This window comes from Agelaius phoeniceus, chromosome 30 (assembly GCF_051311805.1).
Source record: "Agelaius phoeniceus isolate bAgePho1 chromosome 30, bAgePho1.hap1, whole genome shotgun sequence".
Lineage (NCBI taxonomy): Eukaryota > Metazoa > Chordata > Aves > Passeriformes > Icteridae > Agelaius > Agelaius phoeniceus.
This window is the reverse complement of record NC_135294.1, coordinates 3,182,910-3,208,568: the sequence shown is the minus strand read 5'-3', so window position 1 is coordinate 3,208,568 and position 25,659 is coordinate 3,182,910. Positions and strand designations below refer to the sequence as shown.

General features: G+C 48.6%; 1 protein-coding gene across 4 annotated transcripts in view; it reads left to right on the top strand.

Moving 5' to 3' along the window:
- The window catches only part of PPP3CC (protein phosphatase 3 catalytic subunit gamma), a 50,892-nt gene that overhangs the window by 17,558 nt on the left and 7,675 nt on the right, over nucleotides 1-25,659 (top strand). For 3 of the 4 annotated variants that reach the window (XR_013185591.1, XM_077191650.1, XM_077191649.1), the window contains exons 2-12: nucleotides 1,240-1,437; nucleotides 4,261-4,385; nucleotides 11,670-11,781; nucleotides 13,912-14,057; nucleotides 15,677-15,816; nucleotides 16,772-16,849; nucleotides 16,926-17,020; nucleotides 18,675-18,800; nucleotides 19,707-19,784; nucleotides 21,452-21,533; nucleotides 22,651-22,748. Coding sequence is in view for 3 of the 4 variants with exons in the window: in XM_077191650.1 (XP_077047765.1) it covers nucleotides 1,240-1,437; nucleotides 4,261-4,385; nucleotides 11,670-11,781; nucleotides 13,912-14,057; nucleotides 15,677-15,816; nucleotides 16,772-16,849; nucleotides 16,926-17,020; nucleotides 18,675-18,800; nucleotides 19,707-19,784; nucleotides 21,452-21,533; nucleotides 22,651-22,748 (1,278 nt within the window). In the remaining variant the exon portion in view is untranslated. Of the gene's footprint in view, nucleotides 1-1,239; nucleotides 1,438-4,260; nucleotides 4,386-11,669; nucleotides 11,782-13,911; nucleotides 14,058-15,676; nucleotides 15,817-16,771; nucleotides 16,850-16,925; nucleotides 17,021-18,674; nucleotides 18,801-19,706; nucleotides 19,785-20,479; nucleotides 20,605-21,451; nucleotides 21,534-22,650; nucleotides 22,749-25,659 lie in introns of those variants that run through there. The other variant, XM_077191652.1, reaches the window with a different exon arrangement.

Genomic DNA, 25,659 nt, shown 5'->3' with positions numbered 1-25,659 from the left:
GTGAAAGTTCCAGATGGAGGGGATGGGATGGTGAGTGAGTGACAGAGAGCCAGGGTGGGAATTTGGGGATGATCTCAGCAAAGGACAGGGATTGCACACGTAGATCAAGGGGGTACAATCTGGGGTAAAGCATTTGGGACAAATACTGGGATACAAAACCAAAACTATTACAAAGTACAAAAACACTACAACACTGGGGTGCTGGGCACGGCCTCAGCTCAGCCTGCAGAGCCAATCCTGGCCTACCTGGGGTGACTATAATAAGTGAATTTATGGGGTGGATACTGGGGCATGGACATTTAGGACAGCGTGTGGGGAAACACTTGGGGGTGACCCGTGGCTGATCACTCAAGGTTCTGGAGTGAAAGTTCTGGGTGGAGGGGATGGGATGGTGAGTGAGTGACAGAGAGCCAGGGTGGGGATTTGGGGATGATTTTAGTGCAGGGGAGGGATTGCACAGGTAGAGGGAGTGGGTACAATCTGGGCTAGAAATCAAAACTATTACAAAGTATAAAAACACTGCAGCACTGGGGTGCTGGGCACGGCCTCAGCTCACCCTGCAGAGCCCATCTGGCCTGCCTGGGGTGACTATAATAAGTGAATTTAAGGGATGGGTACTGGGGCATGGACATTTAGGACAGCGTGTGGGGAAACACTTGGGGGTGACCCCTGGCTGATCACTCAAGGTCCTGGACTGAAAGTTCCAGATGGAGGGGATGGGATGGTGAGTGAGTGACAGAGAGCCAGGGTGGGGATTTGGGGATGATCTCAGCAAAGGACAGGGATTACACAGGTAGAGGGAGGGGACACAATCTGGGGTAAAGCATTTGGGGAAAATACTGGGATACAAAATGAAACTATTACAAAGTATAAAAACACTGCACAACACTGGGGTGCTGGGCCTCAGCTCAGCCTGCAGAGCCCACCTGGCCTGCCTGGGGTGACTATAATAAGTGAATTTATGGGATGGGTACTGGGGAATGGACATTTAGGACAGCGTGTGGGGGTTGACCCCTGGCTGATCACTCAATCTGTATCAACCCTGGCTAATCTCAGCAAAGGAGAGGGATTATTTGGGGAAAACAAGGGGATACAAAGACAAAAAACCATTCTAAACCATAAAACCACCGCTACAACAACAAACCTCTGATGGTTGTGGATTAATTCTCCTCAGAGAAGCAAAGCCTGTCATTGCCTCTCCCTGAGAAGCTGACTCCTTGCCTTGCCTTGCCTTTGCAGCTGTCCCATTCCCTCCCACGCAGAGGCTCACTCTGAAGGAGGTGTTTGAGGATGGCAAACCGAGGCTCGACGTCCTCAAGAGCCACTTGGTGAAGGAGGGGAGGCTGGAGGAGGACGCGGCGCTGAAAATCATCAACGACGGCGCCGCCATCCTGAGGCACGAGAAAACCATGATCGAGGTGGAGGCTCCAATCACAGGTCAGAGCTCCTGGGTGTGCAAAGTGCAGATTGGATGGCTCTACACAGATAAACCTGCTATCTTTGAGCTATTGGGGCAGAGAAGGGCAAATGCTGCTTTTGGGGGGTGAAGATTTTTGAGGTATTGGGGTGAAGAGGAACAAATTCTGCTTTTTGGGGGTGAAGATTTTTGAGGTATTGGAGTGAAGAGGAACAAATTCTGCTTTTTGGGGGTGAAGCTTTATGAGGTATTGGGGTGAAGAGGAACAAATTCTGCTTTTTGACGAAGCTTTATGAGGTATTGGGGTGAAGAGGAACAAATTCTGCTTTTTGGGGGTGAAGATTTTTGAGGTATTGGGGCAGAGAAGGGCAAATTCTGCTTTTTGAGGGTGAAGATTTTTGAGGTATTGGGGTGAAGAGGAACAAATTCTGCTTTTTGGGGGTGAAGCTTTTTGAGGTATTGGGGTGAAGAGGAACAAATTCTGCTTTTAGGGGGTGAAGCTTTTTGAGGTATTGGGGCAGAGAAGGGCAAATTCTGCTTTTTGAGGGTGAAGAGGAACAAATTCTGCTTTTTGGGGATGAAGCTTTTTGAGGTATTGGGGGTGAAGAGGAACAAATTCTGCTTTTTGGGGGTGAAGATTTTTGAGGTATTGGGGGTGAAGAGGAACAAATTCTGCTTTTTGGGGGTGAAGATTTTTGAGGTATTGGGGCAGAGAAGGGCAAATTCTGCTTTTTCAGGGTGAAATGGAACAAATTCTGCTTTTTGGGGGTGAAGCTTTTTGAGGTATTGGGGTGAAGAGGAGCAAATTCTGCTTTTTGAGGGTGAAGCTTTTTGAGGTATTGGGGCAGAGAAGGTCAAATTGTGCTTTTTGGGGGGTGAAGCTTTATGAGGTATTGGGGTGAAGAGGAACAAATTCTGCTTTTTGATGAAGCTTTATGAGGTATTGGGGTGAAGAGGAACAAATTCTGCTGTTTGAGGGTGAAGATTTTTGAGGTATTGGGGCAGAGAAGGGCAAATTCTGCTTTTGAGGGTGAAGCTTTATGAGCTATTGGGGCAGAGAAGGGCAAATTCTGCTTTTTGAGGGTGAAGATTTTCAAGGTATTGGAGTGAAGAGGAACAAATTCTGCTTTTTGGGGGTGAAGATTTTTGAGGTATTGGGGTGAAGAGGAGCAAATTCTGCTTTTTGGGGATGAAGCTTTTTGAGGTATTGGGGGTGAAGAGGAACAAATTCTGCTTTTTGGGGGTGAAGATTTTCGAGGTATTGGAGTGAAGAGGAACAAATTCTGCTTTTTGGGGGTGAAGCTTTTTGAGGTATTGGGGCAGAGAAGGGCAAATTCTGCTTTTTGGGGGTGAAGATTTTTGAGGTATTGGGGCAGAGTCCTAATATCCAACCTCTTGGTCTCTTCCACCTGGCAGAAGCAGAGGACACAGTCTCAAGCTACATCAGGGAAGGTATAGGTTGGATATTAGGAAAAAAAAAAATTTACCCAAAGAATAATAAAGCACTGGAATGCTCTTCCCAGGGAGTGGTGGAATCACCATTTCTGGGTGTGTTTAAAAGCCTGGACAGGGCATGCTGGAACAATGGCAGAAGATGAAGGGGCTGAATCTTAGCAGGGCTTAATCCCAGGTTTATTTCAGGAGCTTTATTTTATTTCAGGAGTTTATTTTATTTATGTGTTGTGTTGTATTGATTAGTAGTGCTGTATTAACGTTTTAATAGGATGGTCAAGGTAGTTTTGTGGTTAAAATGGAACTTTTGTGGTTAAAATAGAAACTGTGGATGTGGGATATTTTTTAAAGAGGTACTCATACCAATATAGCAGCCGCAGAACACCTGAATCTTTCAGAGAAAGAGAATTTATTGCTCCATTATCAAAAGAAATGAACTTCTTTCCACCTTGCTCATGTTAGGATTCAGAGGAAGAAGCTGACACTGCCCAGACAGAATCCTGTGTTTGAATGGAATTTCTGCATCATGGATGAGGTGTATGAATATGCAACAGGCTGTTGCTTTAAGGGTTAATCCTCTGTTAATGTGGGTTCCTTTTCAGGCTTATTTTGCCCAGAAAGAGGTACCTGGACTGTCCCTAACTCTTTGTTTTTATTCCTAATCTCAATTGTTCAAATTTTTATTACTCTAATTATATTACTGTTTTTATAACCAAGTGATTGGCGTTTTTCACATAGGAATGTGCTCCCTGTTGACGGAGTGACAAAACTGTCTTTTGACCTCTTAAAAAAGGAAATAAGCTCAGAATTTTCTCTCCTCAGTCAGGTGAAAAGACATCTCATAGGTTTGGGGGACTTCACCTCAAACTTAAGGATGGCCAATTAGACAGGAGCCAAAAAGTCCCACGTCCCACCTGAGCAATTCACTAGAAAAATAAGAGAACAAAGAAAGGAATTGATTTTATGAGGTATTTACCAGGGGCAAGGACCTCTTGCACCTGGCTGGGTTTTTCTCTGCAAAGAGTTTTTATTATTTTGCCTTTTATTAAAACCTCTTTATTTCCAACACTACCCCAGAAGCCATCCTGCTGATTTTATGCCTTCTGAGGCAGCTGAGCCATCCTGGCTGTGAAACAGATCTCCAAGAGCTTGTGAGACCTGGAGAGGAGACCCATATTCCACTAGAGCTCAGGGCTCAATTCCTGAATAACAACCTGGATAACCCCAGCAGGTTTTTTTGCCCTGTTCCTTCCACCCCCAAGGTTTTTTAACTCAGCTCTCACAAGGGAGGATTTTGCCGCTGCTCGCTCTGCTCCTCGCTGCTGCCGTGACCTTGCTTTTCTTAGCGTGGTAATTCTGTCCTTTCTTTTGTGCTGTTTTTGCTCTCCCAGTGTGTGGTGACATCCATGGGCAGTTCTTTGACCTGATGAAGCTGTTTGAAGTGGGAGGATCACCCAATAACACCCGCTACCTCTTCCTGGGGGACTACGTGGACAGAGGCTACTTCAGTATAGAGGTGACCATTGGGGGTGCTGGGGCTGAAGGAACCCAGAGTGTTGAACCTTGGTTAAAGTAGAGCTCAGTCAGTTAAAAATCAGTTCAAATTCACCTCAGAATCAGTAAAATGCAGCTCAGAATCAGTAAAATGCAGCTCAAAATCAGTTCAAATCCACCTCAGAATCAGTAAAATGCAGCTCAGAATCAGTAAAATTCACCTCAGAATCAGCTCAAATTCACCTCAGAATCAGTAAAATTCACCTCAGAATCAGTAAAATTCACCTCAGAATCAGTAAAATGCAGCTCAGAATCAGTAAAATGCAGCTCAAATTCTGTAAAATTCACCTCAGAATCAGTTCAAATGCAGCTCAGAATCAGTAAAATGCAGCTCAGAATCAGAAAATTCACCCCAGAATCAGTAAAATTTATCTCAGAATCAGTAAAATGCAGCTCAGAATCAGTAAAATGCAGCTCAAAATCAGTTCAAATCCACCTCAGAATCAATTAAATGCAGCTCAGAATCAGTAAAATACAAATTCTGTAAAATACACCTCAGAATCAGTTCAGTTGCAGCTCAGAATCAGTAAAATACAAATTCTGTAAAATACACCTCAGAATCAGTTCAATTGCAGCTCAGAATCAGTAAAATGCAGCTCAGAATCAGTAAAATGCAGCTCAGAATCAATTAAGTGCAATTCAGAATCAGTTAAATACAGCTCCAAATCAATAAAATTCAAATCAGAATCAGTTCAAATGCAGCTCAGTAGAATTCAGCTAAAATCAGTTAAAACCAGCTCAAAATCATTAAAATTCAGCTCAGAATCAATTAAATGCAGCTCAGAATCAGTAAAATGCAGGTATAAATCAGTAAAATTCAGCACAATAAAACACAGCTCAGAATCAATTAAATACATCTCAGAATCAATTAAATACAGCTCAGAATCAGTAAAATATGGCTCAAAATCAGTAAAATTCAGCTTAGAATCAATTAAATGCAGCTTGGAATCAGTTCAAATGCAGCACAATAAAATACAGCTCAGAATCATTGAAATACAGCCCCAAATCAGTCACATTCAGCCCAGAATGAGATCAAATCCAGCTCAGAATCAGCCCAAACACCAACCCCAGATCTCTCATGCTGGATTTCCCCTCCAGTGGAGTTCTGCATGGGGTGAAGGCAATGCTGATAAGTCCCAGTGTGATTTTGGGCAGGGAAATGATGTCCCCATCTTTGGATCCTCAGGCAGGGACAGTGAAGTGGCAGTGATGGGGTTAAAGGCTGACCTCTGCCTTCTGGGTGCTTTTAATGTCACTTGGGGCTGTCACTCAGGGACATTTGATGGTGCTGGTGCAGGCCACAGGATCCTGTGGGTTCTGGAGGCTCTGATTGAAGGCACTTGAGGTGGTAGCTCATGTTTGGACTTGGGTATTTGTTATCTTTTATCAGTGAAATAGTCCCACAACTCTGAGTTTTGTAGCTTTTTATTAGTAAGGCACAAAATGGCTAACTATTCTTTTAAGACTGAACTATTTAATTAAGAAATGACACTTAGATTCTTTTCCTTTTGAACTTAATAACTGATCTTTGGAAGCTTGTAATGTGGACTTTTCTAATTACAAAACACCACCCAAACCCATGAAGAAGAAGGAAGAAGAAGGTAAAGAAGAACAACCTGTCTTTGCCCTAAAACCTCTGTCTTGCTTTATATTTATTTCTATATTCTAAAATTCTTAAGTTTTCTACTCTGTGATATCACACACTTCTAACTAACTACACATCCATAATCTCAGTGCTATCAATTAATTTTGGAAGTCTCTTAAGTCAAATTTTAAACTTTCAGCACAGAAAGTTTACAATTCTCAGTATCCAGGGTTCCAACAGGATCCCAGCAAGCAGTGAGAAGCAAATGTTGGAAAAGCTGCAGAATTGAGGATGGAGCAGGAGGAGAAAGAGCCATGAGCCTGAGTCACTGCTTCCCTCTGAAAACCTTGGAATAGGGTCAGGAGAGAGGAGCAGGAGTCACCTGGGCTGTGGCAGGGTTTGCAGCTCCCTGGGATTCCATGCCCAAGAAATTGGGAATACAAAGGATGGAGTGGAGCCTCCAGGCTGCTGCTGGCTCAGTGCAGAGCTGGGATGGGACAGGAAGGGACAGCTCTTAGCAAATGCCACAAATCCCAAGGGATTGCAGCCAGCTGGATTCACAGAGCCAGGGCTGAGTGGAAGTGGAGCACTTCTCCCAGTTGGAAGCAAAGTAAGGAAAAGCTTTTGGGGGAGCAGGGGCCTGAAATGTGGCAGAAATCAGCTGGAATAACAGAGGGAGTGATTTCTCTTGGAAAAAAGAGGCTGCAGGAACAGCTGAGCCTCTGGCTCTGCAGAGGAATCTTGGGAAGGAGCTGTCAGGGATGAGTGCAAGGGGTTCTTTGAAGGATTCTGCAGAGGATTTAGGGAGAGCAGGGCTGACAGCTTGAGCTCCAGCAGCCCCTGGCTCCCTTCCAGCCCCAGAATCCTGACAGGGAGCCAAGGTGTGACGAGGAGCAGGGACAGAGGAGGCAGAGCTGGGGCTGCTGGGATCTCTGGGCTTTGGGGTGCTGCTGGCAGGAGGAGCCCCCAGGGAGGAAAGGGAAGGACACATCCCACTGTTCCTCTGGGTTGCTCAGCTGGGTTTGCAGTGGTCACCTGGAAAAGGGATTAAATTCCAGAACAGCAGCTCCTTCTGAGAGAAAAAGTGGATTTTTTTTTTTATTTTTTTATTTTTGAGCCTTCAAATGAGAGGTGTTGGGCCCTGTGTCTGTGTATGGATTGTGTGGATCCAGGGTGGAAAAGTCCTGCTCCCACTCTCTGCTCTTAGCCCAGGATTGATCTGACATGGAGCTTTTACTCTCAGATCTCCAGAAGTGCTGGGGATCAGCACCTTTATCTCTCCATGCTGGGATCATCACAAAATCATGGAATGGTTTGGCTTGGAAAGAACCTTAAATCCCATCCTGTTCCAGCCCTGGGCAGGGACACCTTCCACTATCCCAGGTTGCTCTAAGCCCTGGCCAACCTGGCCTTGGATGAGGAACTCTTCCCAATATCCCATCTAAATCCCCTTTTAGTTCAAATCCCCCTTGTCCTCTCTGCCTGTGATAATATGGAAGAATTCCAAGAGGATGTATGGCCTTGGAGAACTGAGGTGGTGGGACAAAAATCTTTTATTTGCTGCTGCTTTTTCCTCTCCTCTCTCCCTTTCCCCTGCCAGAGATTCCCCCTGGAAAATCCCTCTGATCCCACAGCTCAGGGTGGGCTTTGATGGGCACAGCAAACACACTCCAAACATCAGGATAAGGCAGAATCCAGAAGTTTTCATCCCCATATCCTTCTCCCTTCCACCTACTGTTTTTTTTTTGCTGGGAAATTCCCCAGTGAGGGCAGGAATGATGAATCTGACTCCATGTTCTCAGAAGGCTGATTTATTACTTTATAATATTATATTAAAGAATACCAGGTTATACTAAAGAATACAGAAAGGATACTTACTAAATGCTAAAAAGATAATAATGAAAACTTGTGACTCTACAGAATTTTTGACACAGCTTGGCCCTGATTGGCCAAAGAGTGAAAACAACTCCCAGCAGAATCCAATGGAACAATCACCTGTGGGTAAACAATCTCCAAACACATCCCACAGGAACAAAACACAGGAGAAGTAAATGAGATAAGAATTGTTTTCCTTTTCTCTGAGGCTTCTCAGCTTCCCAGGAGAAAAATCCTGGGTGAAGGGATTTTTTTAGAGAATGTGAATGCCACACACCCACTGTGCTGGAAGAGATTCCCACCTGAATGCACAAAATCTGCTTTCTGTAATGAAACAACAGCAGGTTTGGAGTATCCCAGATGGGCAAACATCCAGGTTTTCCCTGTGGTGTGACCTCTGGGAAGGTTTGGAGCAGGAGCAGCAGCCTCATGAGTCACCACACCAAGCTGGGCATCCATGGGGAGATGATCTGAGCAGCTGGGGCTGTCCTGGGCAGAGCCAGGCCTTGGGATCCCTGTGGATTCCTTCCAGCTCAGGATATTCCACAGTTCCATAACTGTGACCTTTTAACAGAATGAAACAGGAGGGGAGGGTTTAATTGCAGGAAACGATGCCAGACTGGGGGCCAAGGAGGTGTAAGGGCCAAATTTCCCTTCCAGATGCTCTCTGTGGCTCCAGGTGTTTGGTTGTTCAGGTACAAGGAGGAATTTGTGGCTCAGACAAAACCTTTGAAAGCCCCAGCCCCTCCCCAAGCCTCTCAGTTCATCAGCTCAGCTGGATATCAGCAACAAATCATTCAACAAATTCTTGCTGGGCCTCTGGCTTAGGGAAATTCTCATTTAAAAACATGAATTCCCAGTATAATGAGGCCACAGAGAGTGGATTGGTTGATGGTTTGGTGGTTTTTTTTTATTTAAAGAAAAGAATTGTGAGGGGAGAGGGGAGGGAAGAAGCGTGTGAAAGCTGGAATGCTGCTGGAAGGGGACTCTGGGAAGGGTTTGCTGGCCACAGATCCCAGCTCCAGAGTGCAGGGCTCACAGGCAGCATGGAAATCAGGATGAACTCCCTGATTTCCCATGGAAATCCCCCCATTGGGAGCTGCTGATGAGGCAGGGCCCTGCTGAAGGATTCCCAGTGGGAAAAATGCTTCTTTCATTCGGCTTTTAGTGCCAAATCCCAGAATGGCACAAGAAAGGTCTGTGCTCGTGGTAGGGAAGGATCATCTCAGTCCACAAAGCTGGAATACAATGAACAGAATGATTTTGTTAAATTAGAAAGTGAATTGTTATGGCCAGGAACAGAATCCATGGAAAGAGGGAATTTTTCAGGAAAAGTGGTGTGATAATGGCATGCACCTTTCCAGGCCAGTTCTTCCTATCCAGTTATGATGGGACACGTGATTGCTGTCTAATTATGGAATTGTATGTTAATCTTGATTTAATGCACTTTTTATCCAGAATAAAATTAAAGAGATCCAGAGTAACATAAAAGAGATCCAGAATAACATAAAAGAGATCCAGTCAGCCCTGTGAAGTGGGAGTGAAGGTGGATTTTTGGGCTGGATTTGGGAGTTTTGCCTCTGTTCCCACTCTGGCAAGCTCTGTGTGTAAAACTTCCTTACAAATGCCAGGTTTGGGGAATGGTGAGAGAGGTCATGGTGGGGGCAGGTTTGGCACCAGCCCCTCTTGCATTTTTGGGGTTGCAAGTCCCAATTCCTCTTGGAATTCCCTCCCTGTGTCCTGCTGAGCTTTCACTTTCCAAGTGGATCAAAGCCTTGGCTTTGGGATTCACACAGAGAGGCAGAGTAAGGAGAGAAGGAGATTATTTAAGATGATTTAAACCCAAAAAGCTGTGACTGCCTGGATTTGCTCCTTGGCTGTTGCAAACAGGCAGGAATCAATTCCTGGAAAAGGGATCTTTGCAAAACACCAGGAAGCATCTGAGGCATGCAAGTGTAGAAACTCCCTCATTCCTCATTCCAGCCCCTCTGGAGCCCTTGAGGGCTCTCCAATGTCCTTTACTCCGTGTGCTCCTGGTACCTGGCAGTCCCCACATCCTTGGGAAGTGCCTCCAGCCACAGGGAATGGTCTCTCTCCATGTCCCTGCTGTGTCCAGGAACAATTGTGGTGCCAAATTCAACCCCATTTCACTTTAAACCCCTTCAAATGTGTTTTAAAAATCTCTCTTCTGCAGGCTGCCAAGCCTCCATGCATCCCAAACCCTCCCCTATTGATGCTGCATCTCTGCCTTGCTTTGATGCCAGGGCTGCTTCTTCCTCCAAGTCATTTGGTTCATTTATAGCAGCCTCAGAACTCTCCTGCCAGCCCAGAAAAGTGACATTTCTCTTGCAAGCACAGGGAGGTTAAAGCTTTAAATCCCAGAATAATTATAAATGGTTTTGTTGAGAGCATTCCTCCTGGTAACAGATGCAATAAAACATGATTTTGCTACTGGCCTTGGCCCCGTTCTCTTTTGGAATTCCCAATTAATCAAGTTGTTAATGTGGGCTTGAATTCCAAGTGAGACACAGGCAGTGCTTTACAGCTCCTCAGGGTTTTTGGGATCAGCTGGGATGATTCATGCAGAGCTTACCTTGCAGGTTCAGTGCTTCAGCACCACCAGATCTAAGCTGGCTTTGCTGGGAACCAACTGGGAACTGCTTCAGTTGGGTTCTGGTTGTTCCCAGCTGCTTCCTGGGGATCTGTGCCCCAGTTTGGGGATTTTGGAGGGTTCAGTGCTTCAACAGGTTCAGTATTTCAGCATCACCAGATCTAAGCTGGCTGTGCTGGGAACCATTTGGGAACTGCTTCAGTTGGGTTCTGGTTGTTCCCAGCTGGTTCCTGGTGATCTGTGCCCAGATGGGAAATTTTGGAGGGTGTAAAACACACTTGGTGGTGGTTCCTGTTTCCCAGGCGTGTCCTGCAGCCTGTCAGCCTGCAGGGTAAGCTCCTCTTAGAGCCTTTAATCCAGCTCCTGGAGCTTGCTGTCCCTATGGATTGTCCTTCCAGCACTCCACAGCAAGGAGGGAAATGTGATAACACTTCCCAGTGTGAGATAACAGCTCTGCTGCTGTCAGCCCAAGCACACCGGGCTGAGTGAGCCCTCCCAGCCCTTCCCTCAGGCTTTTTTTGGGAAGCCAGCATGAAATATTTCTGCTCCAAACCCCATCTCAGCCTGACTTTGGTCTGTGCCTCATCAAAGGCGCCGTTTTGCAGGTGCTGCCGCTCGCAGAGGGGATGTGGAAAGGCCTTTTCAAAGCCAGACAGCTTTGCTAAGCTAAGCTTGTTTTTTGGGCTCAGCTTTTCCTGTTTTGAGCTTGAACTTCACATGACTGTAGCATAAGCAGAAAAACCAGTGGGGGGGGGGGAAATCAGTGGGGAAGGTGAAGTTGAATTTTCCGGGTGTTTTGTGGACAAATGTCTGTGCCTGCTCCTCTCGCTGGTCTCCATCCCAGTGGAACATCTGGAGCAAACAGCTGCTTCTGCTTTGCTGCTCTACAAAAGGGTTTTTTTTTTTTCCTTTGGTTTGTGCTGGAAGCAAAGCTGCCCCCACCCAGCCCCGAGCTGTTTTCTGTTGGCCACGACCTCATTTGTCACTTCTCCAAGCCAGCCCTAATATAGAGAAATCCCGGTGGCTTTTCCCCACTTGGCCAGGAGAAGATCCACTGCCCATTATGGAGCTGGGTTCCACTTTGGGTGTCTTCCCAGAACCTCTTAGTGCAGTCTGAGGCTGATGAGTGCCCTGGGAAAGGATTTTATGACATGGCCTGTTTGCCTCTCTTGCAGTGCGTGCTGTATTTATGGAGTTTAAAGATAAATCATCCCAAAACGTTGTTCCTCCTTCGAGGGAACCACGAGTGCAGGCACCTCACAGAATACTTCACCTTCAAGCAGGAATGTAAGTATCAGCAGTGGGAGAAGGATTTGAATCCATTTAAATAATACATTTTAAAATATATTTTTTAAAAAAAAAGGTGTTGTGAGAAGGCGTGGGCTTCAATTTTTGTGCCTCTGAGTGGCATCAGAGCTGTAAAAACCTGTTGTCTTGTTTTCCTGCTCTTCTGCTATAAAAAATACCCCAAACCCCAAATCTTGAAGTTCTGCTAAGCACCAAATGTGGCCTTTTGGTTTCAAAGCCTGAGTGTGGATGGAAGAAATGGGAACACTTCTGTCCTGATGAGCCAGGCACACACATCCTCCCCTCCCTGACTTCCAGCCCCAGCAACATGTAATCAGTGCCAAAAGCCTTCCAGCTCCAGATTGTGCAGCTGGGATCAGTGATTGGAGCTGGAATGGGGGAAGGATTTGCTCCTCCCTGTTTGCACTGGGGAGGATCATTTACCTTTCAAATGGTTTTTTCAGTGAAAAGATGGGTTTGTGCACAGCATTTGCATGTTTTTCAAGCAGTGCTGAGGAAAGGTCAGGGAATGATGGGTGTCTGTCATTCCAAGGAATAAAAGAGGTGGAGAACTCAATGCAAAGCTCCTTTAGGGAATTCTTGCTCAAGGACCCGACCTCCAGAGATAATTCTGGTCAAGGCACAAATCCAATCTTTATCCCATCAGCTCTGGGTGCTGGTGGATGGGGGAAGGCTCAGAGGGGATGAGTCCCTGTTCTGTTAACTCAGGAATGAGCTGGAAAACACCTCCCAGCTCTGTGCTGGAAGCTGTGCCCCTCACCTGCACACAGGTGAGCTCCTGCTGAGCTGGGCCCAGTCTGAACCAGGTGCTGGGGCTGGGTTTTTCCCTTTGGAGAACAGGAGGTGCTGCTTTTCCCTTTCCCTGAGGATATTTCTGAGCAGATTTGAGCCTTGGTGTAAGAGCCAAACTGCTTTGGAAAGGCTGTGATTTATGTTTGGGAACATCTTCTTCCCCTCTGCTGGGGTGAGGAATCACTGGAATTGTCATCCCTGGGGGATCCATTCCTGTGGGCAAATCCTGCCTCCCAGGACCTGTGGAAAAGCAATTCCTGCCCCCATGGCTGTGTGATGCTGCTGTGCCAAATTCAGCAGTCAGGATGAGTCTGGAGGTGCAGCAGGGCTGTGGGGAGTGATGGGGGGGCTCCAGCAGCATCCCAAATTTATTACATGATCCCAGTTTTCATGATGTGGGAGCACCTCATCTCCTTTGTGCTGATCTCAGTGCAGGCATTCTGGAAAACAAATTGAAGGGACATGAATATTGTCCAATTCCAGATTAAAAAAAAACCTTTTACACACCCAACAATTATTTTCCAAATACCCAGGTGCAGCGTTTTAATCTAAATCAGTATTTTCACAAATACCCAGGTGCAGAGTTTTAATCTAAATCAGCATTTTCAGGAATACACAGGTGCAGAGTTGATTTTAAATCAGTATTTTCATGAATACACAGGTGCAAAGTCTGAGTCTAAATCAGTATTTTCACCAATACACAGGTGCTTTTAAATCAGTATTTTCTCCAATACACAAGTGCAGAATTTGATTCCAAATCAGTATTTTCACAAATGCACAGGTGCAGAGTTAATCCCAGGTACAGAGTTGAATCTAAATCAGTATTTTCACCAATACACAGGTGATTTTAAATCAGTATTTTTACCAATACACAAGTGCAGAGTTGACTCCAAATCAGTATTTTCAGGAATACACAGGTGCAGAGTTTGATTCTAAATCAGCATTTTCAAGAATACACAGGTGCAAAGTGTGATTCCAAATCAGCATTTTTACAAACACACAGGTGCAGAGTTGATTCCAGGTGCAGAGTTGATTCTAAATCAGTATTTTCACAAATACACTGCTAATTTTAAATCAGTATTTTCACCAATACACAGGTGCAGAGTTCATTTTAAAGTAGCATTTGCAGGAATACACAGGTGCAAAGTTTTAATCTAAATAAATATTTTCACCAGTACGATGCTGATTTTAAAGCAGTATTTTCACTACCAGGTGCAAAGTTTGATTTGTGAGCCATTTTGATTTTGGAACTGGGTTCCTGGAGTTTATTGATCAGCACTTGAGGTGATCAGAGCTTGATTGGATTCCTCCCTGCAGGTCGAATCAAGTACTCGGAGCGAGTGTATGACGCGTGCATGGACACCTTCGACTGTCTTCCTCTTGCTGCCCTCCTCAACCAGCAATTCCTGTGTGTCCACGGGGGCCTGTCTCCAGAAATCACGTGTCTAGATGACATTAGGAAAGTAAGTCAGCTCCAGGAGCTTTTCCCTTCCCTCCCAGGTCCCCATGGGGTTCACTCCTGTGTGGATTTGGGGCTGGGATGGGTGGGAATCTGTGGGAATCCATAAAATCAGAGGGTTTTGAGAAAGCTAAAAAAGGCAGGCCTCAGAAACAACAGAACTGTGATTAGAGCTAAGCAGTAGCCAGCAGAAAAATTATGTAAAAAGTCAAAAAGTAAAAGCAAATAGAACAATGGTCTGTGTATTAATGCTTGTCTAAAATAACTCCCTAAGCTACAGAAAAGTTTATCTAACAAGATATTAGGAAGTTCTAAGCTTAATAACAGAGCTCTGTGCATTGTGTTTTAAGACTTACAAGCAGGTATTCAAAATAAGCAAACATTGTTTTAACCAAAGGTACCTGTGCTTATAGTGGTTGGGTAGAACTACTGTCAGTGTGCTTTTGCTTTGTGGGATTGGTCAAAAAACTTTCAAAGTGAGTTGTAACATTAAGTTCTTTGTCTGCTGCCTAAAATGTGAGCTGATAAATCCTCCCATTGTCATAACCAAGTAATAAGACTGATGCTGGAAAATAAAACAGCTTGAGAGGTGTCCCACAGCAGCCCCATCCCACTGGTGATTTGTACTGTCTTGGTTTGGAAAGCCAGATGTCTGCTAAGGAAGGCAGGAGCATCCCTGAAATGGAAAATGTAAACCCCCTCTCTGAATTGCTATAAATTTCAATTTAAGGGGCTCTCAGGCAAAAAATATGGGAGCAGGAATAACAGTTCTTTATTAGGGAAGAAAATAAAAAGATAAAATCAACAATGCAGTGGACTAAGCCAACACTGCCAGAGTCAGAACCCAGCCTGACACCCTGTGGGTCAGGGTGTGGGCAGCAGAACCATTGGAATTGTGGCTCAGCCCTCCTGCAGTGCCAGGGCTGGTTCTGCTGGAGCAGGGATCCTGGAGAAGGGTGGAGTCTCTTCCTCTGGAGATCCAGGGGAAGGAGAGGCAGCTGCTGCTCCTCTGGGGAATCCCGCGGAGAAGCCGTGCTGGTGTTCCAGAATCTCCAGATTATATCCAGGTAGGAATGCTTGGCTGGTGTCCCAGAATCTCCAGATTATATCCAGGTAGGAATGCTTGGCTGGTGTCCCAGAATCTCCAGATTCTATCCAGGTAGGAATGCTTGGCTGGTGTTCCAGAATCTCCAGATTCTATCCAGGCAGGAATGCTTGGCTGGTGTTCCAGAATCTCCAGATTATATCCAGGTAGGAATGCTTGGCTGGTGTTCCAGAATCTCCAGATTCTATCCAGGTAGGAATGCTTGGCTGGTGTTCCAGAATCTCCAGATTCTATCCAGGCAGGAATGCTTGGCTCCTCCCTCTGGGCTCACATCTCCCAATGGGATGCTGTAGTTCTTATCAGCCATGCAGGGACATTCAATGGCCTCTTATCAGCAGATGTCTCCCCAGAGGGAGGAGTGGCTGTGGAAGAGATAAGAAAACTGCCCATGAACAGAAGCCAGCTGCCATGCAGATGGGGAATAGAGCACAACTTGCTTGGCAATCCAGGACATGCACACAGCCCCAGCTAAGAGGAATCCTGGCCCAGCTCCTGCTGATGTTGTGTCCCCTCTCCAGTTAGACAGGTTCAAGGAGCCTCCAGCCTTTGGTCCGATGTGTGACCTGCTGTGGTCGGATCCCTCCGAGGATTACGGCAACGAGAAAACCCTGGAGCATTTTGCCCACAACACTGTCCGAGGCTGCTCCTATTTCTACAGGTGAGGGGTGTTCAGGGGGCATTTCTTTCTCCTCACACTAAGATCACTGCTCAGACCACTCTGTGGGGCTTTGCAGTCTACATGAAATTCTCCTCACTTGGCTCTGATATACAAATTCTTGTTTGTTTTTTGCTTCTTTGAGTATTGAGCTGTCTTTGGATAAGTTTAAATATTGAGCTGTCTTTGGCTATTGAGCTGTCTTTGGATAAGTTTAAATATTGAGCTGTCTTTGGATAAGTTTAAATATTGAGCTGTCTTTGGCTATTGAGCTGTCTTTGGATAAATTTGCTATGTCAGGGAAGGTATAGGTTGGATATTAATAACAAATTTTTCACCAAAAGAATAATAAAGCACTGGAATGCTCTTCCCAGGGAGGTGGTGGAATCACCATCTCTGGATGTGTTTAAAAGCAGACTGGACATGGCACTTGGTGCCATAGTCTGGTTGAGGTGTGAGGGCACAGGTTGGACTGGATGATCTTAGAGATCTCTTCCAACCTCATCATTCTGTGATTCTGTGAATATTGAGCTGTCTTTGAATAAGTTGAAATATTGAGCTGTCTTTGGATATTGAGCTGTCTTTGGATAAATTTGAATATTGAGCTGTCTTTGGATAAGTTACTTTGTAGAATTGGGATCTCAAGCAGCAGAGATGCTTCTTTGGACTGGCTCTATGGAGCCAGTGGATTTGCAGCATCTGGATCTCTAGGAAATATTTTCCTTGCTAAAAAAGAAGGATTTGTGCTGACAGTCCACTTACAGGAAGGGTTTAACAGAACCCTTTGCAATTAATTTTTATATAAAAATATATCATTGGAATAATTTTTGAATAAAACATATTTTGAGGACAGAAACTGGATGTTTTCTGCAAGCAGCTGCTCCCAGAAACCAAGACCACCCGAGTTCTGTGCTCTCCTTTGCTCACAGCTGAGTTCTCCTCCCTTTTTGTTTTGCAGTTACCCTGCAGTGTGTGAATTTTTGCAGAACAATAGTTTGTTATCCGTAATCCGAGCTCACGAAGCCCAGGACGCTGGGTGAGTGCTGCAGCCCCGGGGCTGGGCGGGGTTTGGGCTGTGCTAAGCCGGGTTTAACTCGTGCCTTGTTTTGCAGGTATCGAATGTACAGGAAGAGCCAGACCACGGGCTTTCCCTCGTTAATCACAATCTTCTCTGCACCAAATTACTTAGATGTCTATAACAACAAGGGTAAGCCTAAGGCTCTGCTGGTCTTGGGGGAGGTCAGGAAATCCCTCTCCCACTCTGCCCTCCCAAAATCACAGGATAATTTCATTGGAAAAGAGATCCAAGCCATTGAGTCCAACCTGTGCCAAATCCCCACCTTGTCAGTGAGTGTCACTTCAGCTGTTCCTGGGGCACCTCCAGGGATGGGCACTGCAACCCTCCCTGGGCAGTGCCAAGCCCTGAGCCCCCTTTCCATGGGGAAATTCCTGCAGTGCCCACCCTGAGCTGCCCTGGCCCAGCCTGAGGCCGTTCCCTCTGCTCCTGTCCCTGTTCCCTGGAGCACAGCCCGGCCCCCCCGGCTGTGCCCTCCTGGCAGGAGCTGTGCAGAGCCACAAGGGCCCCCTGAGCCTCCTTTGCTCCAGGCTGAGCCCCTGCCCAGCTCCCTCAGCCTCTCCTGGGGCTCCAGACCCTGCCCAGCTCCCTCAGCCTCTCCTGGGGCTCCAGCCCCTGCCCAGCTCCCTCAGCCTCTCCTGGGGCTCCAGCCCCTTCCCAGCTCTGTTCCCTGCCCTGGATTCTCTCCAGCCCCTGCCCAGCTCCCTCAGCCTCTCCTGGGGCTCCAGCCCCTTCCCAGCTCTGTTCCCTGCCCTGGATTCTCTCCAGCCCCTCCAGGTCTCAGTGAGGGGACCAGAACTGGACACAGCCCTGGAGGCACCTCCCCAGTGCCCAGCACAGAGTGACAATCCCTGCCCTGCTCCAGCTGCCACCACACTGCTTTTGATACAAAACCCACACTATTTTTGATACAAACCCTCTCCTCCAGTCACATTCTTGTGCCTGGAATGAAAGAGAGCTTTGTGTGCTGAGCTGAAGTGGTTGACTTAATGTGTTACTGTGGCAATTAACTCTGGAGTCATAAGGCCTGGAATAAAGTTTTCATTCCCAGCCACAGGAGAATGGAGCCCTTTTGATGGGTGCTGCCATCCCACAGAAGCTGATAGTGCAGGAAAGTTTTCCACTTCCCTCTGCCCCTAAACCATGGTGGAATTTTCTCCAGCTGTGGGGTTTTTACCCCTCACTTTGGATCTTGGCTCTGTTTGAGTTTCACTGTTCTAAGCCAAGAACCAGCCTGAGGAAACCAAAATATTATGGCTTAAACCTTCTCATTTTGGAGAGTTGGTAGCTTGATGCTACACAAGTGTAACAGGGTGTTGATAATGAAGGTTTTATAACACTGGTAAAACTTCCAGAGGGAGCCAGGCTGGGAGAGCTGGGGCTGAAAGAGGAAGAGGCTCCAGGGAGAGCTCAGAGCCCCTGCCAGAGCCTAGAGGGGCTCCAGGAGAGCTGGACAGAGACTTGGGACAAGGGATGGAGGGACAGGACCCAGGGAATGGCTCCCACTGCCAGAGGGCAGGGATGGATGGGAGATTGGGAAGGAATTTCTTCCTCTGAGGGTGGGGAGGGGCTGGGATGGAATTCCCAGGGAAGCTGTGGCTGCCCCTGGGTCCCTGGAAGTGTCCAAGGCCAGACCTTGGGGGCTTGGAGCAACCTGGGATAGTGGAAGGTGTCCCTGCCCATGGCAGGGGTGGCACTGGCTGCTCCTTAAGATCCTTCAAATCCAGGATTCTGTAGGTGGAAAGTGCCCATGGACATTTATTTATCTTTGCCTTTTCTCCCCCAGCTGCTGTACTGAAATATGAAAACAATGTCATGAACATCAGGCAGTTCAACTGTTCCCCTCACCCCTACTGGCTTCCAAACTTCATGGATGTCTTCACATGGTCCTTGCCTTTCGTAGGGGAAAAGGGTAAGAGAGATTTGGGGTTCTGTTCTAAACTCCCAGTGACTGCTCCTCATATCCTGAGTGTCACAAACCTGTCCCACACTGCTGGGAGAGTGTTGCAGCTCCAGGTGGCACAGGAGAGCAGTTCAGGCTCAAGGAGATCTTCCTTACTGGGCTAAATTCATGCAAAACCAGCTGTTGGTAGCTGTTTGAAAAAGCTTTTCCCAGTAAAACATTCCTTTCTTGCTCTTCCTGCATTGCTGGTAGGGCTGCTCTTGGGTGCTGTAGCCCCACCTCAGAATCTGGAGATGTTTCTCTCGGTTTGCAGCAGAGGAATTTTAAATTCCTGTTGGCTCCTGGCCCACCAAAAAGGAAGCATTCACTTCAATCCAAGGCTTATTTTGTTCTCAAGAAGGCGAGCCAGCTTAAAATATGACCAAGACTTTGCCTCAGCTTTTCACCAAAAGGATTTTCACCTCTCCTGATGAGATTAAATTCCACCCCAAGCTCGTTTGTTTGGGGTGCAGCTTCACCCTCACCACTTCCAAAGGGTTTTTTGACTTTGAGGCACCAAAGGTCGAATCCCCCCCTCCCCAGATTTGGCCCTTCTCAAAGCCAGGTGGCTGTGGCGTGGGTGAGGATGGGGAGGGGGGACCTTGAGGGAGCTCAGGCTGTTCTGCAGGAATGTTGGCACCTCCTTCCCCACGTCTGGTTCCTCTGTGATGTGCTTGGCGTGCATCCACCTCCTTGGCAGAAGATGCAACGTGTGTCGTCTGCTCCGGCGCCGCTGCGGGTACCAGCAGGCTGCGCCTAAAAGTGTCTTTAGGCTCCCACATGCAGGGGACAGACGACCTTGAAATCCTTCCCTGGTCCTCCAAATCCCTCTGCATGCCCAGGCCTCTCTGACCTTGCTGTCTGTGCCTCTTGCAGTCACCGAGATGCTCGTGAACATCCTCAACATCTGCTCCGACGACGAGCTGATTTCGGATGGCGACGAGACCTTGGAAGGTAAAATATCCCTGCTGGCACCAGAGAGCAGCAGGGGGAAAGGCTGGGCGAGGTCTTTGATGCCTGAGCAGCACTTGATTTATAGCTGGATGCCCAGCCAGGGTCTCCAGTTCCTTTTTGCTCAACTTTTGCAGTTTTGGGTAGGGAATGTTTGGGGTTTTTTTCTCCTTTGCTGTTCAGTCACAGAGAAATTAAATGACATTCACTGCGACAGACACTTCTTGCCAGCTACTCTGGGAATGGTTTCCTGCTCCTTACACAGGCTGCTGGTTATTTTTTCCCCCAGTTCAAAATTTTCTGCACCAAAATATCCACCCAATCTTCTCATCTGTTGCAGTGAACTCCTCTGTAAAGTGGCTTCTCGTGTCACCCCCTCCCCAGAAACGCTGGGTTTGGCCCTGGTTTCAAGCCATGCATGAAGGGGACAAATCAGTGGTTGAGCTGATGAGCAGTTTGGATTTTGGGGGGGACTCAGGAGTGAGGTGGTGACCTGAGGAAGCTGAGGGGGGCAGCGAGAAGTGGGGCCTGAGCTGCCTCAGCCCCAGGTGGAGACTCTAACCCGCTTATCCCATTGCATTTCCGTTTTGTTTTTTGGTTTTTTGGTTTTTTTCTTTCCTCCCTCCCATGAAAATTAAATTTGTTTCTTCTATCTCTGTCTTCATCTACTTGTTTCTTGGTGTCTCCTCTCCCTGAAGATCACTACATTTCAAGCTATCCGAAAGGTACCCAGCTAGAATTTGCTACGAGCTTAATTATCACTGCCTGTGCCACCAGATCCTTGAAGTGGATTTCCAGAGCTGACTAGTGGGGCAGTCTCTTCATCCCCTTTCAGTTTTAACATAAGCTCCATGTGGTTTTTAACCCTTCTGCGTTCCTCCAGGAACTCTGAGAAACGGGGGTCACGTTTCTACCTGATTCTGAATGCAGCCACGTAGTGCATGGCTGAGCCATGGTGCATGTTAGCCCTGGGTTTGGCTTCCCTGTCCTGATGTGTACTGGGCCATGTGAGGAATCTCAGCTGAGAGGAGATGGATTTGTTCCCTCTTTCCACCTGAATTTTCCCTTTGGTTTCAGCTCCCTCCGTGCTTTTTTTTTGTTTGTTTCTCTCTCCCGTTGGGTCCATAGAGCGGAAGGGGAGCTCCCCCCTGTCCCGTTGTGTCTGTGTGGGGTCAGAGCAGAGCTGCCAGGCTCGGGCCAGCCCTTCCCTGTGCTCCTTGGATGCCAAAGCTGATGCCTGTGTGCCGCCGCGGGCGAGCCCAGCGGTGCCCATCAGCCGTCAGCCCCCTCCGTGCTCTGCCTTGCAAACCGTGTCCTCATGGCTGAGTCATTTGTGTCACATCCTGTGCAGTGTGGGCCCAGCTGGTGACCTGCCAGCCAGACCTCCCCGAGTCCGTGTCCTGTGGTGGTTCTACTCTCTTTAGCCCTCTCGAGTTCCGTGTGCCATCTCGTTGGTGTTGCCCTCCTCACCGCCATCCTGATGCCATCCTGATGCCATCCTGATGCCATCCTGATGCCATCCTTCCAGCACCGTTCTCTCTCCGGTGTAGCTGTGACTCTGTACAAACCATGATTTCTTTTCCTGGAGTCAGGCAGGTGCTTCATGCTGACCTTCCCTGGAGAGCAGGAAGCCCCCAACGTGCTGCTCTCTGCTCTTTTCTCTCCCTAAGGTGGGACAACGGTGCGCAAGGAGATCATCAGGAATAAGATCAGAGCCATTGGGAAGATGGCACGGGTCTTCTCAGTCCTTCGGTGAGGATGGGCTGGGCACCGGGCTTAATTCAGGGATTGCGTTTAATTTGGGGACTGGGTTTAGTTTGGCTTAATTTAGTTTAGTTTGGCTTAATTCGGGGACTGGGCTTAATTTGAGAACTTGGCTTAGTTTGGGGACTGAGCTTCAGCTGGGGACTGGACTTAGTTTGGAGACCGGGCTTAAATTGGGGACTGGGTTTAGTTTGGGGTCTGGGCTTAATTCGGGGACTGGGCTTAATTTGGGAACTTGGCTTAGTTTGGGGACTGGGCTTCAGCTGGGAACTGGACTTAGTTTGGAGACTGGGCTTAAATTGGGGACTGGGTTTAGTTTGGAGACTGGGCTTAAGTTGGGGACTGAGTTTCATTTGGGTTCTGGTCTTAGTTTGTGGACTGGGCTTAATTTGGGGACTGGGCTTAAACTGCGACTGGGCTTAGTTTGGGGACTGGGCTTAGTTTGGGGACTGAGCCTTAATTTGGGGACCAGACTTAATTTGGGGACTGGACTTAAATTGGGGACTGGCCTTAATTTGGGGACTCAGCTTCATTTGGGGACTGGACTTAAATTGGGGACTGGGCTTGATTCAGGGGACCAGGTTTAATTCAGGGACTGGGCTTCATTTGGGGACTGGGCTCCATTTGGGCACTGGGCTCCATTTGGGAACTGAGTTTAATTTGGGGACTGGGTGATGGGGAACACTGGTTAGGAAAAAAAGAAAGGAAAAACTTCCCAAAACAGGTGGTTTTTCCTGACTCTTTCAGGACACATTTTCCTGAAAGAAAGTTGTAGCCAGGTAGGGGTTGGTCTTTTCTCCCAAATAACAAGTGACAGAGGGGAGGAAACAACCTCAGGCTGCAGCAGGGGAGATTCAGGTTGGATATGAGGGGAAATTTCTGCATGGGAAGGGTTGCCAGGTGCTGGAATGGGCTGTGGTGGAGTCCCCATCCCTGAGAGGTTTAACAGATGCGTGGATGTGGCACTTGGGGACGTGGGTAGTGGTGGTGCTGGGTGACCTTAGAAGTCTTTTCCAGCCTTAATGATCCCATGGCTCCATGATTCTCATGATCCATGACTCCCACAGTGTGTAACTGAGTGTGTAACTGCTGCTGTTCCCTGCAGGGAGGAGAGTGAGAGCGTGCTGACCCTCAAAGGCCTGACCCCCACAGGTACCCTGCCCCTGGGAGTGCTCTCGGGGGGGAGGCAGACCCTGCAGACCGGTGAGTATCCCTGAGCCCTGCATCCCCCTGCCCCAAACCCCCTGGAGCAGCTCCCACGGGCGGCCTGGAGGGTGCCAGGGGACCCCAGCCAGGGTTCAGGCCCGTGGGGAGGAAGGATTGCCAAGCAGGAGTAAGCAGAGGTGTAGGTGGGGGTGTGGAGAGATGCCAAGCTGTCCCCATGTACCCTCGAGGAAGAAAACCCACAGCACCCTGCCTAAAGCATGTTTAGTGCTTAATTGTTTGTTTCTGCAACGAGTTTTTCTCCTTTATTTCCCTTCTAACGCTGCATGGTGCACATCCTCTGCCTCACCTCGCTGTGCTGCTGCTGTGTGACAGCCTCTGTGTGAATGTGACAGTGACACTGCCTCTGTGTGAATGTGACAGTGACACAGCTGCTTGTTTGTTCTTCGTTCAACCAGACCCCTCCCAATCTGCCCCTGTCAAGTCATGAATCCCAAACAGGAGGAAGGTCCAGCCACAGGAACGAGGTTCCTCCAGGGCTGGATGGTTCAGAAAAGTCTCCTCTCGGGTTTTGAGGTAGTTGTGGAGGTTTCTTCCCAAATTTGCTGCCTCCCTCAGCAGCTCCGGGAGCAGCACAGAGCAAAGGATCCGATCCTTCCCCTCCCAGGGCAAGGAGGTTGGCTGGTGCTCAGGGAATGAGCTAGCCCAGGGGGAATCCTGTAATCCAGTGTGTTAATCCTCCCCTGCCATGGCCTTTGAAGCCTGGCACCTCCCCAGCTTCCCCTTCCATGGGCACCGGGGATTTCCTGCAGCTCTCCCCGGGCTGGGGCTGGGGTTTGCCTGGATTAAAGAGTTCACGAGTCAGGAACATGGAAATATCACTGCCTGCTCCCAGGGAGGATGCAGCAGCACTCCCAAGCTCATGGATTTCTCTGCCCACAGAGGAGGATGGATATTTTTTCCCTTTTTTTATAGAAACCATCACAGCCCCGTTGCCCCAGTTCTGGGAACAGAGCCTGAGTGGGAAGGTGGCTGCTGCAGCAGCTCTGTCCCTGTATCCCGACAGCACAGGGTCATGCTGTGACATTCTCCAGCACCTTCCCCTCTCAGGGGTTCTCTCAGGGGTACCAGGGATCTCCCCTCCCCCAGAATAAGCCTCTCCCCAGGACAGAACAAACAAGCTGGGCCTTTGCTGCTGCCTCACCCGCCCCGCCCGCCGCCTGCAGGCTGCCCCCGCTGCCCCCGCTGCCCCCGGCATCTCCCGGCTTCTCCTGCCCTCCTCACCCCCTTTCCCTTCCTTCCTCCTTCTCCTTCCCTCCTTTCCCTGTCCTTCCTCCTTCTCCTTCCCTCCTTTCCCTGTCCTTCCCCTTCTCCTTCCCTCCTTTCCCTGTCCTTCCCCCTTCTCCCATCCCCCTTTCCCTGTCCTGACCCCTTTCCTTCTCCCTTTTCCCTGTCCTTCCCCTTCTCCCTCCCTCCTTTCCCTGTCCTTCCCCCTTCTCCCACTCTCCTTTCCCTGTCCTTCCTCCTTCTCCTTCCCTCCTTTCCCTGTCCTTCCTCCTTCTCCTTCCCTCCTTTCCCTGTCCTTCCTCCTTCTCCTTCCCTCCTTTCCCTGTCCTTCCTCCTTCTCCCTCCTTTCTTTCCCTGTCCTGACCCCTTTCCCTCCCCCTTTTCCCTGTCCTTCCCCTTTCTCCCATCCCCTTTTCCCTGTCCTTCCTCCTTCTCCCACTCTCCTTTCCCTATCCTTCCCCTTCTCCCTCCCTCTTTTCCCTGTCCAGACCCCTTTCCCTCCCTCTTTTCCCTGTCCTTCCCCTTCTCCCTCCCTCCTTTCCCTGTCCTGACCCCTTTCCCTCCCTCCTTTCCCTCCACCTTTTCCCTGTCCTTCCCCTTCTCCCTCCCCCTTTTCCCTGTCCAGACCCCTTTCCCTCCACCTTTTCCCTGTCCTTCCCCTTCTCCCTCCCTCTTTTCCCTGTCCTGACCCCTTTCCCTCCCCCTTTTCCCCATCCTCCCACCCTTTCCCGTTTTGCACATCCCTTCACACTCTCAGTGAATTTATGGGAGCCCCGTCTGCTGGGTGAGGAGGAGGAGGGGGGGCTGCCCCCCTTTGGGGGTGCCTGTGCACCTCAAAAAAGGGAAACAGGGCTGCAGTGAGGGGGGCCCTGCCCTCCTGAGCCTCTCCCCAGCCTTTCACAGCAGGGCTTGGCAAAATCAACTGAGCAAAGTCACGGAATCTGGGGCAGAGCTGTGCAGCCACAGCTCCATCCTTCCTCCATGGCCTCCCAAGGACCACGTGGCCTCTGCATTGTGTCCAAAGTGAAAAAAGCTGCAGTTTTGAGGCTAAAATCCAGAGAATCTGCTCAAGGGAAGGGCGTCCTTCCAGATGTTGAGGCAGGGCCTACTAAACCTTGGATGTTGCTGCAGCAGATTTAGGAAGGGGAACACTGCTCAGCCCTGTGGTGCCTTGTTGCTTGGTAACACTTTCAGGAGGTGGAGCTGAAGCCAAACTGGATTTGGAGCCTGATTTTCTGTTACAACTCAAGGCACCAGGAGTGGAGCAGCCCAGTACCTGCTGCTTGTCCTTCCCTGGAAAACAGGCTGCCCCTCTCCTTCCCACTGCTCCAAAACATCCCCTGGGAGCCCTTCTGTGTGGTGGAGGGTGAATTCCACATAACTGATCATCCAGAGGTGGCCTGGAGCCACCCAGCCGGGAGCAGAGCTTAGGCCGAGCTTGTCCCTGTCCCGTGCACACAGCAGGAAGCCCCCACTCTCTGCTCCTCTGTTCTTCCATCAGATCAATCCAGAGGAAAGGAGACTCCCCCTGAGCCCTGGGGAGTCCCCTTCCCCCCTTCCTCTCCACCTCCTGTCACCTTTTTCTCCCCTCTCGCCACTCGTTTGGCAGCACCGGGGCTGGGGGGCCGCGGGCTCTGCGTCGCAGCCATGATGTCGGATCACT